The 14,871-nt window shown below is 53.8% G+C and overlaps 1 protein-coding gene across 1 annotated transcript; it reads left to right on the plus strand.

Annotated features, from left to right (window-relative positions):
• Positions 1-1,503: 1,503 nt before the first annotated feature.
• TRIB3 (tribbles pseudokinase 3) lies at positions 1,504-12,257 on the plus strand. Its single transcript, XM_004687320.2, has 4 exons — positions 1,504-1,729; positions 7,199-7,489; positions 9,560-9,852; positions 10,990-12,257. The coding sequence occupies exons 2-4, from the start codon at positions 7,199-7,201 to the stop codon at positions 11,477-11,479; spliced, it is 1,074 nt and encodes a 357-aa protein (XP_004687377.1). The 5' UTR covers positions 1,504-1,729; the 3' UTR covers positions 11,480-12,257.
• The last annotated feature ends 2,614 nt before the right edge of the window (positions 12,258-14,871 follow it).

Here is a 14,871-nt window from a genome sequence, read left to right on the forward strand (position 1 = left end):
TATCTTAGTTATTAATTTTATTTTCTTGGTGACAGTTTGTCTCCCTATCAATTTCTAAGATACACGAAGACAGGGCCAGGTCAGTCTGGCTGCAGCTCAGTCCCCAGCATTTAGAACAGGGGTTGATGGCACCAGACAGAAATGGGTAAGCAAAGTGAGCACAGAAGCTCCGAGGACAGCCACCCTGCCTTTCTTTGCCCCTGACAGCTGCAGGACCTTCCCACATGAGTCTGGGTATCCTGCTGGGGAAAATAAGTTCATTCATCCTTCCCAGGCAGGGGAGTCTCCAGGGTTAAATGAGATCCCAGAACTCCCTGGAAGGCTCTGAGACACTGGTGAGCTGGTCCCCTGGGTTCAGGAACCAGAAAACAAAGGTGACTCCAACTGCCTCCTGCTCCACCTCTCCCCGGAGGAGTTATTTCTGGACACTGGTAAATTCAGCCATCAAGACCTAATAGGGATTCTAAGAAAGGTGCTGGACCTCTGGGGCTGTGCGGGGACTGGAGAGCAAGCAGCAGCTTCCTGTTCAGGCGCCGCCCCTCTCTGCGCTCTGTGGACTCCACTCTGGTTACTGAGCGCCCACATGTGCTGTATAAGCATCTCACCCGTGTTAACTTACCAAAGCCAAGGAGCCTATGAAGTATCTACCAGAAGCCCATTGTATGGGGGAGGAAGCTGAAGAGAGTTTTGCTTTCCTAAACTGGGGTGCACTCTTAGGGGAGACTGGTTCTAGGGTGCTCGCCCTTAATCATGGGGCTGCACTGCTCTTTCAAATGATTGTTGTGAAGCCCACCCCAACTCCAGGGCATCTCACTGGTTCTTTTGATCCCAGAGTCAGCTCCTAAGTAAGGCTGTGTTTTTGCGAAGCTCGTGGACCGCTTTCCCACAGCTGGACCTCAGGCTGCCCCTTAATAGAAAGGGGAGAATGAGCTTTCTGCCCGCTAACATAGCACCGTGGGGAAGTGCTTTATAAACCAGGAAAAAGGGCCCTCCTTGGTGGCACAAAGGCAGCACGATGAAGCGAGCCGCAACTGCTTCACCAGTTCGATCCCCAGCCCCAGAGCTGACCCACATGGCGCGGCAGATGTCTCCGACCCGCGTGCTGCTCCCCTCAGCAGAGTACTTCACTATATCCGCCTGTTGTGCTCCCACACTCTGTCTCTGGTGAATCCTCTCACAGCCCCTGCACCTCTGGCCTGTACCCCAGTTCTGTATGCACAAATAAATAAATCTTTAAAGAAATATAAAAATAAACCAGGAAAAGGCCATGGTGTGTTCGCCCCCAGGCCATCCTGCGCGAGAAAGGACTTTCCCATTTCACAGACAGGGAAACTGTGGCTCAGTAACGCAAAACACTTTCCCCAAGACTCCCGCGAGCCAGGCTGGGGCGTGGGGGCGGGGCGAGTGGGCGGGGCGTGCCGGGACGTTGACCCTAGGGGCGGAGCTCTGGGGATGGTGCAATTCCCAGCCCCAGGGCACCAGGCGGCTGCCGATTAGCTCAGGTTTACATCACCCGCGCCGAGCCCCAGCCTCGCGCCAGGCGCCCACGAGACACTCGCAGCTGAAGCTGCGACCGTTCGCCACGCGTCCGGCTACTGGGGACGGCGACCACCCGGAGTCCACCCGGATCCCCAGCTCAGTCGCGGCGCAGCGGGGTCCAGTCCTCCTGGGCCGCCCAGGCGACTTTGAGCTCGGGTGGCAGCAGGACCCCAGGGCTCGCGAGGGCAAGGTACCTGGCCGGGAGCGGGAGAGCGGTCGCGTGGCCGGCGGGCTGGAGGGGCGGCAGGACTGCGTCTGCGGGTAGCCGGTGCACACACACTCTTTAATGAACCCGCCGTCTGGAGGGCTACCTGGGCCCAGTGTTCCCGCCGATCGCAGGTGGCACGGCTTCGCCGGGTGTGGAGTCGCCCGAAGGTGGCTCAGTGGGACGAGGGCGCGTCCCCTCGGGACGTGGCAGCTGTGCTCCGGCGGCGGAGGGAGCGAGCGGGCACGGAGTGTCCAGGGGTCGCCCGGACAGTGGTGTGCGTCCGGCGTGTGACTTGGTGCGGAGGTCTGTATGTGAAGCGCCTGGGAGGAGCTGGGGCACTGTCGTGGGGTCTGTGTGACTGTGCGGGTTGGCGAGGGTCTGTGGGGCCCCACAGGCAGCTGTCTGGGAGTTCTGTGTCTCCGTGGACGGTGTGAGCTACGGGGAGCGCTGGGTCGTGGTGAGCGCTGGGTCGTGGTGAGGCTGCTGGCTGCCTGGACCGGCCAGGTCCAGCTGGGGGGGGGGCTTCGGGTGGGGGCGGCGGGTGGGGTGGGGGTGCAGTGTGAGCGGAAGCGAGGATACAGCGCGGGGTTCGCAGCGTGCTCCGTGCGCGTGTGTATTTAGCTCTTGGAAACAGTGTCCTGCCTGCAAACTGCGCCTTCTGGGGGTCGAGGGCTACATCCGCTGGTTCTCTCGGCCCTGGGGCTCAGCCTCCTCCAACCCCTTTGCCTCACTCCCGCCCACTCCTCTCCCCACTCCAAAGCTCAAACCTCTCATGGGGACGACCCTCACCCTCATGCTTGCCTTGGCCACAGAGGTGCTTGGCAGCAAGGCCACACCCCCTGCTCGAGGCCAGGGTCCCGCTGAGCCTGTGGCCACCTTGGTATGAGCCAAGTGCTTCTAAGTGTGATGACTTGAGGGCCGTGGAGGGCCAGTGTATCCCACCTAAAGATGTGTGCGCCCCCCTCTGCCAGGGCTGGCTTAGACAAGGTGTGTATTTGAGGGCGTGTGCCCACTTGTCTGCCCAGGGTTGTGTGTTTCGTCCCCCCTCCCCCGCCCTGGAAGTGCCCCCCCCCTCAGGGCACAGGGAGAGGTGGAAGCACAGGGCAGCCTCCAGCCCTCACAGTCTTCTCTCCTGCAGACTCAAGTTGCCCCACTGTGTGGGAGTTTACCCCAGGCCCTGCCAAACTCTGAGACCTGCCACTCCCAGGGTCTGGTGCTTCCCAGGGTACAACAGGGTACCATGGAGTTTGACCCTTAGAGCACCCTGTGAGGTAAGGAGTGTCATCCTGGTCTCTACAGCGAGATTTCTAAGACTCCCCAGGGGGCACTTAAGCACCTTCAGCTAAGAATAACAACAGTACTGTAATGGAACAACAGGAGTGACTGTTAGCTGACACTACCTTACAAAGGGGCCATCCTGATTTATTTGTTGTCATTTTATGATCACAAAAATCTTGGGCCTCCCTGGTGGCCCTGGGGTTAAAGTCTCAGCGCTATCAAGCTATAGCCTGCCACTGCACGGCAGGTAGAGTTCGATCCCCGGCCAGGGACCTGACCCACTAGGTGCAGCAGACCTCTCCTGTCTGGCCCACTGCTCCCCTCAGCAGTGTATTTCAGTACATCTGCCTGTTTTACTCCCCACTCTGTCTCTGATGAATCTGCTCACACCCCTCACCCCACATCTCTGGCCTGTACCCCAGTTCTTCTATGCATAAATAAATAAACAAAGTATATATATATGTGTGTGTGTGATATGTGTGTATACATACATACGTATGTATATATACATATATACTTACATACGTATGTATATATACATATATATACATATATGTGTATATATATAAATTTGTAGGCTTCATATCTTGTTCCCACTTTAGAGAGGAGAGAACTGAGGCTCAGGAAGGTTAGAGAAGCAGCCCAGGGCTACCCCCCAGGAAGGGTCTGAGTAAGTCTGGACTGTTTATAGCCACTCTAATGAATTCTTACCAGGGGGGCTAATGGCCTTCTCTTGTGGGGGCTCCCTACCTCCCAAGGCAGCTCCAGCATTGGGGAGAAGCAGGATTGAGACTGGAGGCGAGTTTGTCACTAACCTGCCTTGATTGTTGGGGAGGCCTTTAGCTGGGCTTGTCCCCTCCTCTAACACCTCACACCTGGGCTCTCATCTGGAAACTGAGTAGCAGATGGAGAGAACCTTTGTCCTGACTTGCCAGGGTCCTCTCCTTCACCCGCCAGGCGCCCAGTGACACAGCTGCTCCAGTGTGGCTTCTTCCACAGCAGAATGAATGGAGCCTGGGCCTTGGAGGGACCCTCGTGCCCTGCCACTTCTTAGCTGATGGTGAAACTGATCTGCCTGGTGGACTCACTCTGCATGTGGACCTTCGGGTCCTCTAGCTCTCGGCCATCAGGCAATAGTAGATAAAGCTTGCATTTGAAAAAAAAAAAAAAATACTCTAGGAGGGCCTCCCTGGTGGCGCAAGTGGTTAAAGCACAGCCCTATGAAGCTCGCCGCTGGCCTGTACCCCAGTTCTTGTATGTATAATAAATCAATCCTAAAAAAATACTCTCCATCTATTTTGAAATACTCAAGCAATAAATGAACATAGAATCCTTATTTTAAGATGTTGAAATTGAAAATTTCCTTGCCTCCCTCCTAAATTTCTTCTCCACGAGGTCCTCCAGGAAGCCTGGAGCTACTGTGGCCAGTTCAGTCCTGGTCCTTCCAGAACTTTTCCTGTGCATTTACACATCTGTCAGTACATATATTGAAATATGAAGAGACGCTGCTTTAGATGTTGGTGATTTTTTTTTCCTTGAGGGGTGTATTGTTCAACTGCTTGCTTTATTCCAGTGTGCGTTCAGGGTTACTTTCAGTACAGGCCTCATTAATTTGTCACCCATCCCCCTTCCTCCTGCTTCTCCTCCTTCCTGCCTTCCCTCCTCCCTTTCAAAGGTAATGGGGGCTCACACCTTACAACATTCAACAAATAAGCAGAGTGTCTCTTCTTCCCTCTTATCCACAAAGTCCCACTTCTTCACTTAACAGTTCACTCTGGAGATCTTTCCAACCATAAAGAATTTCCTCCATATTTTAGATGACTACAAATTGTACCATGATGGATAAAATTCAGTGTATTTAACCAGTGCCCTAATGGTGGGCATTCAGTTGTTTCTGTCACATGGGCTGTAGGAATAACCTGTACCATCGTCTCTCTTTCCTTCCAGCAGAACACACGTGTGTGTGTTTGGTGATTGATTCCTAGAGATGACAGTAATTGTTGAATAAAAGCACATTTCTGGTTTCATTTTGATATTGTTAAAACCCACTAGAAGTGAAACTTAACAGTTTTCTTCGGAGTCTCCAAGTAATGACTGCTTCCTCAGCTCAGGAGATGAAACCCTGTGCCTCTCACTGGGGAGCAGAAGACTCGACTTCCCCTTGGCTCTGGCCTCTCCCTCACCCCCCAGATCCAAGCCCCCCACTGAGACCTCCATGTCCCCCCTTTCAACCCCGCTCTCACGATTGAGCCCTTGACTTGTGTCTCTGTTCCCACAAGCACCTCCTAGTTGCCATCTCTTCTCGCCTGGGTTTGAGCTGCTGGTCTCCCTGACCCTGTCTTGCCCTCCCTAAACATGCACCATTCCCCTGCTAGGCAGTGGCTCCCAGCGCCTTCTGGACAAAGTTCAAACATCATCAGCCCTAATTAGGATTAGACTCAACTGTAATAAAGAAACAACCAACCCAACTGCAGCTAAAATGAAATAGAAACTTATTTCAGAAACCTGGGCGCAGGCAGCGCAGGGCGGGACTGGGCTCAGGAACGCCGCTTCTCAGCGGTTGCTCGGCTGTGTGTGGTATTTCTAGGACCAGGATGGATGCTGCAGCCTCAGCAATCAGGTTCACATTGCAGCCTACAGGGAGGAGGGAGCGATGTGCATTGGCCCTCGGTTTACGGACATTAAGCCGGGAGGTGCACACAGTGCTGCACTCACAACCTGCTGGCCACACGCTGTATTTAGCTGCGAGTGCGATAGGGAAATGCGGCCTTTATTCTGGGTGAGGAGGACCCGTCTCAGGGGGGCGAGAGGGACAGCCAGGATGACCACTAGCCATCTCTGCCACATGATGCTTGAAGAGCACTTCACAGAGGTGCCTTCCCTAATCTTGCAACCTTAATATTTGACACTTTTATGGTTTTCTGCAATCTCCCTGATTTCCTAACTGCAGTTATGCTCTTTTGTCTCATCCCTCCTCCTAGAACAGCAGTTTCTAGACTAACAGTATCAACCTAACCTGGGAATTTGTTAGAAACGCAGATTCTCAGGACCCACCCCAAATTCTTAAGAGCGGGGACTAACAATGTGTGTTTTGCTAAAGCCTCCAAGTGACTGCAGAGTCTGATCAAGTTTGCGAACCATGGAAAGAGACTATCTTTCCCTATCACCTTTCTCCTCCAGGTCTCAGTTTACCTATCACCTCTTCCAGAAAGCCCTCTCTTGACCTGCTATCTTGGGATAGAGGCCTCTTTGGGTTCCCACAGCTCCATGCTTCTCCTAATTATAGGGCTGATCACACTAGATATGATTAGGGTTACCTGCCAGCACCCCAAGTAGACAGAAGACTAGAGAATGTTTTCTGGCTCACCCCTGTCCCTAGGACCCTGCCCAAGGAGTGTTAAGTGAATAAATTGGATCATATCTCTCCTATATGTGAATGTGCCAGACTCACGTATTATATGATGCAATTTTTGAAAACCAACTGTATCATATCATATCATATCATATCATATCATATCATATCATATCATATCATATCTCTCCTATATGTGAATGTGCCAGACTCACGTATTATATGATGCAATTTTTGAAAACAAACTGTATGTTCAAACATGTATTTCTTTGTTTAAAGGTAAATTTTGATTAGGAAATGCATTCATGTGGTTTGGGATTCAAAAAGTATTAAAATAAAAGTCTCCTTTTACTCTGTTATAGATCCTTCCAGAGTTTCTACATATGCAAACAAGATACACATGTAGTTGTATACAAATACAAGAGTATTGTTTACACATAGTTCTGTGTTTGGGTTTCATGGCAGTCAGGCCACATAGTATGTAGGTAGCTGTCTGGTCCCTCTTCAGGATTGTATGGTATTCCACGGTGCAACTGTACAATGCTGTTTAACCAGTCCCCTATTGCTGGACCCCTGGAAGGGTGTCCTGCCTTTTGCTAGTAGACACACGGTTTTGATGAATGTTTACTGTTTTCTGGAGCACTGTAATTGGAGGATAAATTCCAAGAAACGAGACACCCAGTCAAGGGTCTGTGCATTTGTCATTTTATCACACACTGCCAAGTCTCTCTCCATAGACTATGCAGTGCAGCCTCCTGGACCCTTCCACCTGCGGGGCCACTAAGCAGCCTAACTTAGTGCCTTTCTTCTCTTCTTTCTAGATGCGAGTCACCCCTCTGGCTACCCCTGCAGATTCTCACTCCAGGAAAAAGAGGCTGGAGTTGGATGATGACCTCGACTCTGAGTATCCCAGACGGAAACAAGCTCGAAGTGGGCTCCAGCCCAGGCTGACCCCCTGCCTGCTGCCCCTGAGCCCGCCCCCTGTTCAAGCCCCCACCCCTGGTGTGACCACTGCCTCCCGGCTCGGGCCCTATGTCCTCCTGGAGCCTGAGGAGGGCAGCCGGGCCTACCGGTCCCTGCACTGCCCCACAGGCACAGAGTACACTTGCAAGGTACGTTGCTCAGTGGTGACTTGACACTCATCTGGGGCCCCGGCGAGGGCCTGGGCTCAAGGGGATTGGCAGAAGCTATGGGGGGTTGTATTAATTTATTCCTGCATATATCGGGGAAGCAGCCAGTGAGCTCCGAATTCTGTCAGCCCTGGGGCTAGACTGAGACCAGAGAGGTTAACCTGATGGTCCTAGCCCTGGAGTAATTCACAGCTTAGGTAGAGGATGGGTCCTTGAGAACACAGAGAAGCTTCTAATGTATTGGGGCTGGGGGGCTGGAGGGCTGGGGGAAAGGTTGTTGGAAAGGTTGAGTAGGAGTCAGTCAGGAAGAGGGAGAGAAGGGAATTCAGGGAGGGGAGACAGCTGTGCAGAGGTCTAGAGGAGGGGGCGTGGCACTGCAGAGAATGAAGGGGCTTCTCTATGACCACTGGTTATGGAAGCATCAGGAAGTTTCAGCTGGGCTGTGGGGCGCCACTACAGGTATTAGTGCAAGGAGCCGTGGTTGACAGCAGAATGGGGAGGCTGGCGGCACTGTGGCCAGGGCAGGTGGCACAGGGCCCCGCCGCCACTTTTCCTGGGCTCTGGACTGCCTGATGTGGGTCCCCAGTGTTCTATTGCAGGTGCTTTATGGAACCCCTGAACAAAGGGGCCCCTTTCTGCAGCGTCACAGGTTCTGTGATCCCCCTGGGGAGGAGATCCATGCGGGGAGGAGCGAGCAGAGCAGGCTGGAATCAGCAGCACGTGTCCATGGACAGCCACGTGCAATGAATGATTCAGAAACATTTCGGGGCGCCTACTAGGGCGTGCTGTCTCACATCAGCTTGAACCATGGGGGCTGGCTTGCTAGCACTTTCACATCGCCTAGGATTTCTGGCCCCTGTGGAAAGATCAACAGTCTACCTTTGTAGATTAGCACCTTGTTCATCCGTACAGCAAACCTTCAGGGAGGGGAGTGCCAGGCACCAGGCACCGTGCTGTGGCTCAGAAACAAAGTTCTGCTCTCTTCTAGTTGCCATTGGGGGGGGGGGCAGGGACGGTTAGACAGCGGATAGTGAAACCTGTCGGGATTGTGAGTGTAAGGCTCAAAGGCTAGGGCTGGGAGAGGGCTGGGGGCTAAGGGGTGCAGGCGATGCTACCTGGGGAGCCCGGAGAGCTCCCTGGAGGGCTGACAACGAGCAGTGACTGCATGAGTGGGACGAGCCAGGCGGCAGGAAGGGCAAGTCCCCGGGAAAGGCATGTGCCTGCTCAGCAGTTTTTGGGTTCGTGCCTTCGGCCCACCCATGGAGGCCAGCACAGAACACTCCATGTTTTCCTCTCACTCACAAACCACAGCGAGTATTCCAGCTCTGCTGCTGCCTAGCTGTGTGGACCGCGGGGTCACTTTCCCGCTCTGAACAGGACTTCCCGTTCATGTTATGGTGAGGTTGCAGCCAGTGCTAAGGCCCCTCGCTCGCTCTGGACAACCTTGCAGCACCTCCCTTCCCCCCCCCCCCCACCCCCTGCCAACGGATGAGGATGAGCCGTGGCTGGGTTTCCCAGCAAGTTGTTTCTGGTACCAGGGCCTCGGTACTGCCCACACCTGGGAATCTTATTCTGGGTGTCTCTGAGTCATCTAGGTCGCTTCTCCACGAGTCCCTTCTGGACCACTTTCTTAAATTGCGCCTGCAATGCTCTGAAACAGTTTCTATGCCAGCATTTTTAAGTTCACTTGCAGCACTTACAGATTTGGGAGATACTTGGTTTCTTGGCCTGTTCACTGTCTTCTGTTTGTGCACCAGCGGACAGGGACCATGGTGATGGAGTTAAGATTCCACGGTGCCTGCCTGTGCAGTGATTGGCCACCATGACCATGCAACCAAGTTATTTCTGCACTCTCTGACTTCTGGGTTACTTGTTAACCGTCAGTTATCTGCAGCGTAATGCCTTGTAAGATGCAGTTAAAAGCAGTGATGATGAGGTGCCTGGGTTGGAACCTCCAGCTCGCCACTGGCTGGGGGGCAGCCTTGCGCGGGAGCCCCACGCCTAGGGGCTGCGCCCCTCCCCCGCTGTGCTGACGCTGTGCCCCGCCCACAGGTGTACCCCCTCTCTGAGGCCATGGCTGTCCTGGAGCCCTACTCCCGGCTGCCCTCCCACGGGCACGTGGCCCGGCCCACGGAGGTCCTGGCGGGCACCCAGCACCTCTACGCCTTCTTCCCGCGGCCGCATGGGGACATGCACAGTCTGGTGCGCCGGCGCCGCCGTCTGCCCGAGCCCGAGGCGGCCGCGCTCTTCCGCCAGATGGCCGCCACCCTGGCGCACTGTCACCAGCACGGCCTAGTCCTGCGAGATCTCAAGCTGCGGCGCTTTGTCTTCACCGACTGTGAGAGGTGAGTGTGGTCACAGAGGCACTCAGAGGTCGGTCACAATGGGGAAACTGAGGCTCGGGATGGCAAAGTGGAAAAGCCTGGACTAGCCCCACGGTGTGGTCTCCTGTTGCAAGCCCTGTGGAGCTGCCTTTGTGGTAGTCGTTGACAGCAGGCAGGTGAAGCGCTCACCGGCGCTGCCTGAGATGCCGTAGACCCTTACAAACAGGAGGCAGGCGCCACTGTCTCCCCAGGGCAGCTGAGAGACAGCCAGAGAGGGCAGCTGACAGCAGGGTCCCACAGCTACATAAATACGGAGCTGGGGTTTGCATCGAGGGAGGACTCCAGAGCCCAGGCCCTATTCCACTCTGCCTTGAGGAGCAGGGGCGGCCCAGCCACCTGCTGGCTGGGGAACCCCGACAGGACCTCAGATCCCTCCCTGGTAAGGGAGAGGTTGTCAGGGTGGTTCTAGAACCTCAGAGCCACTTGCAAAAGCCGGAACTGACCCTGAGTTTTCCTCCACAGGGAGTAAGTATTTCTGTGAAATTGAGAATCAGTGATTTTTGGAAAATTGGGGGACAGAGCAGGGCCCGGATTCTATCCCCTTCCCAGATGCCTGTGGGTAAGCAGGATGTGTGGGAGCACACCAAGCTGCCCGGTACACATGCATACCCCCGGGTGCATCGGTTTCATTTCCAGACTTGGGGGGTCTGTGCGAGTGGAGGGTAAACTCATTAAGGTTTTTAAACTTTTTTGAAATACTTTCAGATTTTCAGGAAAATCGCCCGGTTTGTCGAGTTCCCATAGCTCCCGAAGTGTTGACATTATGGCCCTTACCTGCTCAGGCTTGGCACATCCTCACTTCCTATTTCTCTCATTACCTATCTCAACCCCCCTCAGCCTCTCTCCCTGAGGGATGCTGGGAAATGTGCCCCTCTCAGAGTCTCAGGTCAAGTGTACTTGCTCTGTGACCTTCAGCCTCTCTGAGCCTGGACTTCCTCATTTGTAAAGGGGATCAGTCATTCAGCTTCACAGAACTGGCTTGTGAATGCCAAAGCCAGCTCAGGGGCTCAGGGAGTGGGTGCGATTAAGGGTAGTAGTGGGGTGATGGCATGGAGGTCCCCGTGGGAGCTAACGCCTGTGTCTCTCCTCTGGCTGCAGGACAAAGCTGGTGCTAGAGAACCTGGAGGATGCCTACGTCCTGACCGGGCCGGATGACTCCCTGTGGGACAAGCATGCGTGCCCAGCCTACGTGGGGCCCGAGATCCTCAGCTCACGGGCCTCCTACTCCGGCAGGGCTGCGGATGTCTGGAGCCTGGGCGTGGCACTCTTCACCATGCTGGCTGGACACTACCCCTTTCAGGACTCAGAGCCTGCCCTGCTCTTTGGCAAGATCCGCCGAGGGGCATTTGCCCTGCCTGAGGGCCTCTCGGCTCCTGCCCGCTGCCTGGTCCGCTGCCTTCTTCGACGGGAACCAGCGGAGCGGCTCACGGCCGTGGGCATCCTGCTGCACCCCTGGCTTCGTGAGAACCCGCTCCCCTCAGTCTCATCCCGATCCCATCTCTGGGAAGCTGATCAAGTGGTTCCTGATGGGCCGGGGCTGGGGGCGGCTGAGGAAGAGGAAGAAAGAGAAGTGGGTCTGTATGGCTAGGGCCACTTGATTAGACCCTCAGCTGCAAATAGTAGGTTGAGTTTGGGGTGTCTCTGAGCTTCCTCTTGCCTCTTTGAACAGAGCCGAACCTCAAGTGCCTTCTAGCAGGGGAGGTGGAGGGGGCGTGTGCAGCGTGGGTAGATGCACACGTGTGTCACCCCGCCCGCCTGTGTACATGGTGATGCATTCAACACTTGGGAGCTTGTGTGCCCAGCCCTGCTCCAGGTGCTGATCACACAGCAGTGAACAAGAGACAGAACTCCTGCCCCAGAGCTGACAAAGTCAGTGTCTCTTTGGAGAACCCTTGCGCTCGTCAGCACCTACTGGTGCTGGTGCCTGGGCGCCTCTGACATGGGACAGGTCCTTTCACAGACACCCAGCCACCTTCGTATCTTGCCCCCTTCTGGAGAATGGGAGCATCCTTGTGCCAAAGGCTCCAGGCTTCTGCCCTGCAACTTAGGGCCCAGAGCCAGGCTATGCTGGGGATTGCACTCTGCATCTCTGTCCTCTTGGTCAAGGGATTCTCTGTCCAGCCTGACCAAGGGTTTGAGCCCAAAGAATCAGGAGTGCAATCTCTGGGGCTGGTCCTCATCCAAGTCAAGGGATGACTGGAATGCCCAGTGGTCTCTGACCTGAGCACAGAATTAGGAGACAGGATTGTGCAGGGTCTGCCCCGTGGCCTCCTGGAATGTCCTAAGCCCTGTTCTGGGGAGGTTTGGGGCCCAAAATGCCATATCATGGGTTTTGATGCCACAAACATGTGTGTTTACTTTACCTAATAAAGGAGTGATACAAGACTGATATTTCTTCAATCCTCTCCTGTTTCCCTTGCCTCCAAAACCAGCCCCATGCTAAACCTCCGAAAACATGGTGATTCAATCTCAGCTGAGAGGTTTGTGAGAACAGAAGACCCAGCATATCTTCCCACACTCCCTCAAGTATCAGAAGCCCTGCGTCGAGGTGATTTAGAAGAGTATTTCCCGCAAAACAAGAAGTCAACTGGTGGTGTGGGCTTCAGCGCTGGTTGCTTGGCTTTCAGAGCTACTAGCAAGGCCCGTTCTGTCTGGCTGCTCTGTTGCCCCGGTGACTGCTGGCACAGTGGCTGCCACAGTCTGGGTGGTCACTTAGATCTGTGGCTAGAGGAAGCAGGGAGGCAGCCTTGTAGTAGGCGAGGGTGCAGCACTCTGAGTCAGCTGCCTGCTGTTCACACCTGGCCCCAGCACTCACTAGTGGTTTGACCCTCAGCAAGTTTCCTTCTTCTTCTTTTTTTTTTAATTGCTAAAGATGTATTTATTTTTGCATATAAGAACTGGGGTACAGGCCAGAGTTGTGAGGGGTGAGAGGATTCACCAGTGACAGAGTGGGGAGGGAGCAGGACAGACAGATTGACTGAAATACACTGCTGAGGGGAAGAGCTGGTGGGACAGCAGAGGTCTGCTGCGCCATGTGGGCCACCCCCCTGGCCTGGATTGAACTCATGTTGCAGTGGCTTGGATAGCTTCATAGTGCTGCACTTAAACCCTATGCCACCAGGGAGGCCCGTGGCAAGTTTCTTAATCAGTCTGTGCCTCAGATTTTTCCTCTGTAAAATGAGAGATAATAGTACCTAACCAATGAGACTTAAATGGGTTATTTTATGTTAAGCACTTCAAATACACAGTGCCGGACATAACAAGACCTCAGGAAGAGTTAGATGTTGGTGTTTTCCTTGAGATGGGGAAAGCTTTCCCAGAAGCACTCCCAGACATTTTCACACATCCCACTGGCCTCTGGTGGGTCACATGCTCTTTCCTGACCAACCAGCAAGGGAAACGCAATTACACCAATGGATCTGCTAATCCTGGATCTTTAGGTGGAAACAGCCTCCTTGAGGCTCATACTACCTGTCTGCGTGGGGGTGACACCCAAGTAAAATTAAATTCTGAGAGGGAGGAGATATTTGGAGAAAGCTGGATAAGGAAACAGGTGCCTTGGTCCACAACCTGCTAACTGCAGACAAGGAGGAGGTTGGCCTAGGTCACGGAGCCATCAGTCCGCATCCTGACGACCACAAACACAACAGTCAGGCAGGCCCAGGTGAAGAATCACCCAAATGAGACAGAATCATGAGATAAACAAAATTTTGTTTTAAGTTTTGGGATGTGGGCCCTCCCTGGTAGTGAAATGGGTTAAAGCACAACTCTGTGAAGCTAGCCACAGCCGCTGTGGTGTGAGAGCCATCGCTAGGCCAGGGAGGTGACCCACCTGGCACAGAAGACCTCTCCCCTCAGCAGTGTATTTCAGTAGATCTGTCTGTTCTGCTCCGCACTTGGCCTCTGTGAGTCCTCTCACTCACCACACCTCTGGCCTGTACCCCAGCTCTGTATGCATAAATAAATACATCTTAAAAACAGTTTTGGGGTGTTTTGTTACACAACCAAAGCCTTCAGTTCACTGAAGTCTTAGACAACATTGGAACTACAACTTCATGAAAGACTCTGCGCCAAAACCATCTTAGAAGACTCTCCTGAATTCTTAGCCCATAGAATCAGTGCGAGAGCAACATGTTTACTGTTGTCTTAAGCTACTAAGTTTTGGGGTAATTTGTTATATATCAGTAACCGATAACTGATGTAGATCCTCAAAGATGCCTTGTGAAGAAGGGACCATCAGGACCAGTGTTGTACAGAAAAGGAAACTGAGGGCCAGAGAGGGAAACTCTGGTGTCCAGGGTCACAGGGGTGGTGAGCTTTGGGACTGGACTGAGGTTTGAATGACTACATCTACCCTGACTACATCATCCACTGGGATGAAGGGAGTTCAAATGAATGTCAGGGCTAAGACCAGAAAACCTGGGAGAATATATCTGCCCCCAGTACCAATCTGTGCAGGTGACCTCAGGGCTGAAGGGATGTGAACATCGTGACCTGGAAGGTCATGGAGAAAACAAGGCTACAGGAATCAGCAACTCCCTCCTCTCCTGGGTGGCCCTGAACAGTACCAAGGCGGAGGTGACATGCAGAGTTCAGGGAGAAATGTAACCAGATTATAAAACAAATGCTTTCAGTGCGTCAGCAAATAACAAGGTTGAAGCTACTGCCAAAACACAGGATATTACATCCAGTGACATGACAGATTTGCAAACCTAACAACTAAAACGAAAAATCAACTACCAAAATAAAAAATTCAAAAGGTGGATTAAACAGCTTAGACAGAGCCAAAGACGCCTGACCAAGGGTAGGTCCCTGGGTCCTCCAGACCTGGAATCGAATTCCGCTGCTCGGCCTCAGGCAGGTCAAACCAAGGACGACTCGACCCCCGACTGCGGACAGGCCGGGCGGCGCCGGACAGCTGAGCGCCCCGCCCCGTTCTGTCCAGGCCCCGCCCCCGCCCGTGGCCCCGCCCACCCAACG

This window comes from Condylura cristata, unplaced genomic scaffold (genome assembly GCF_000260355.1).
Source record: "Condylura cristata isolate star-nosed mole 26May11 unplaced genomic scaffold, ConCri1.0 scaffold00022, whole genome shotgun sequence".
Lineage (NCBI taxonomy): Eukaryota > Metazoa > Chordata > Mammalia > Eulipotyphla > Talpidae > Condylura > Condylura cristata.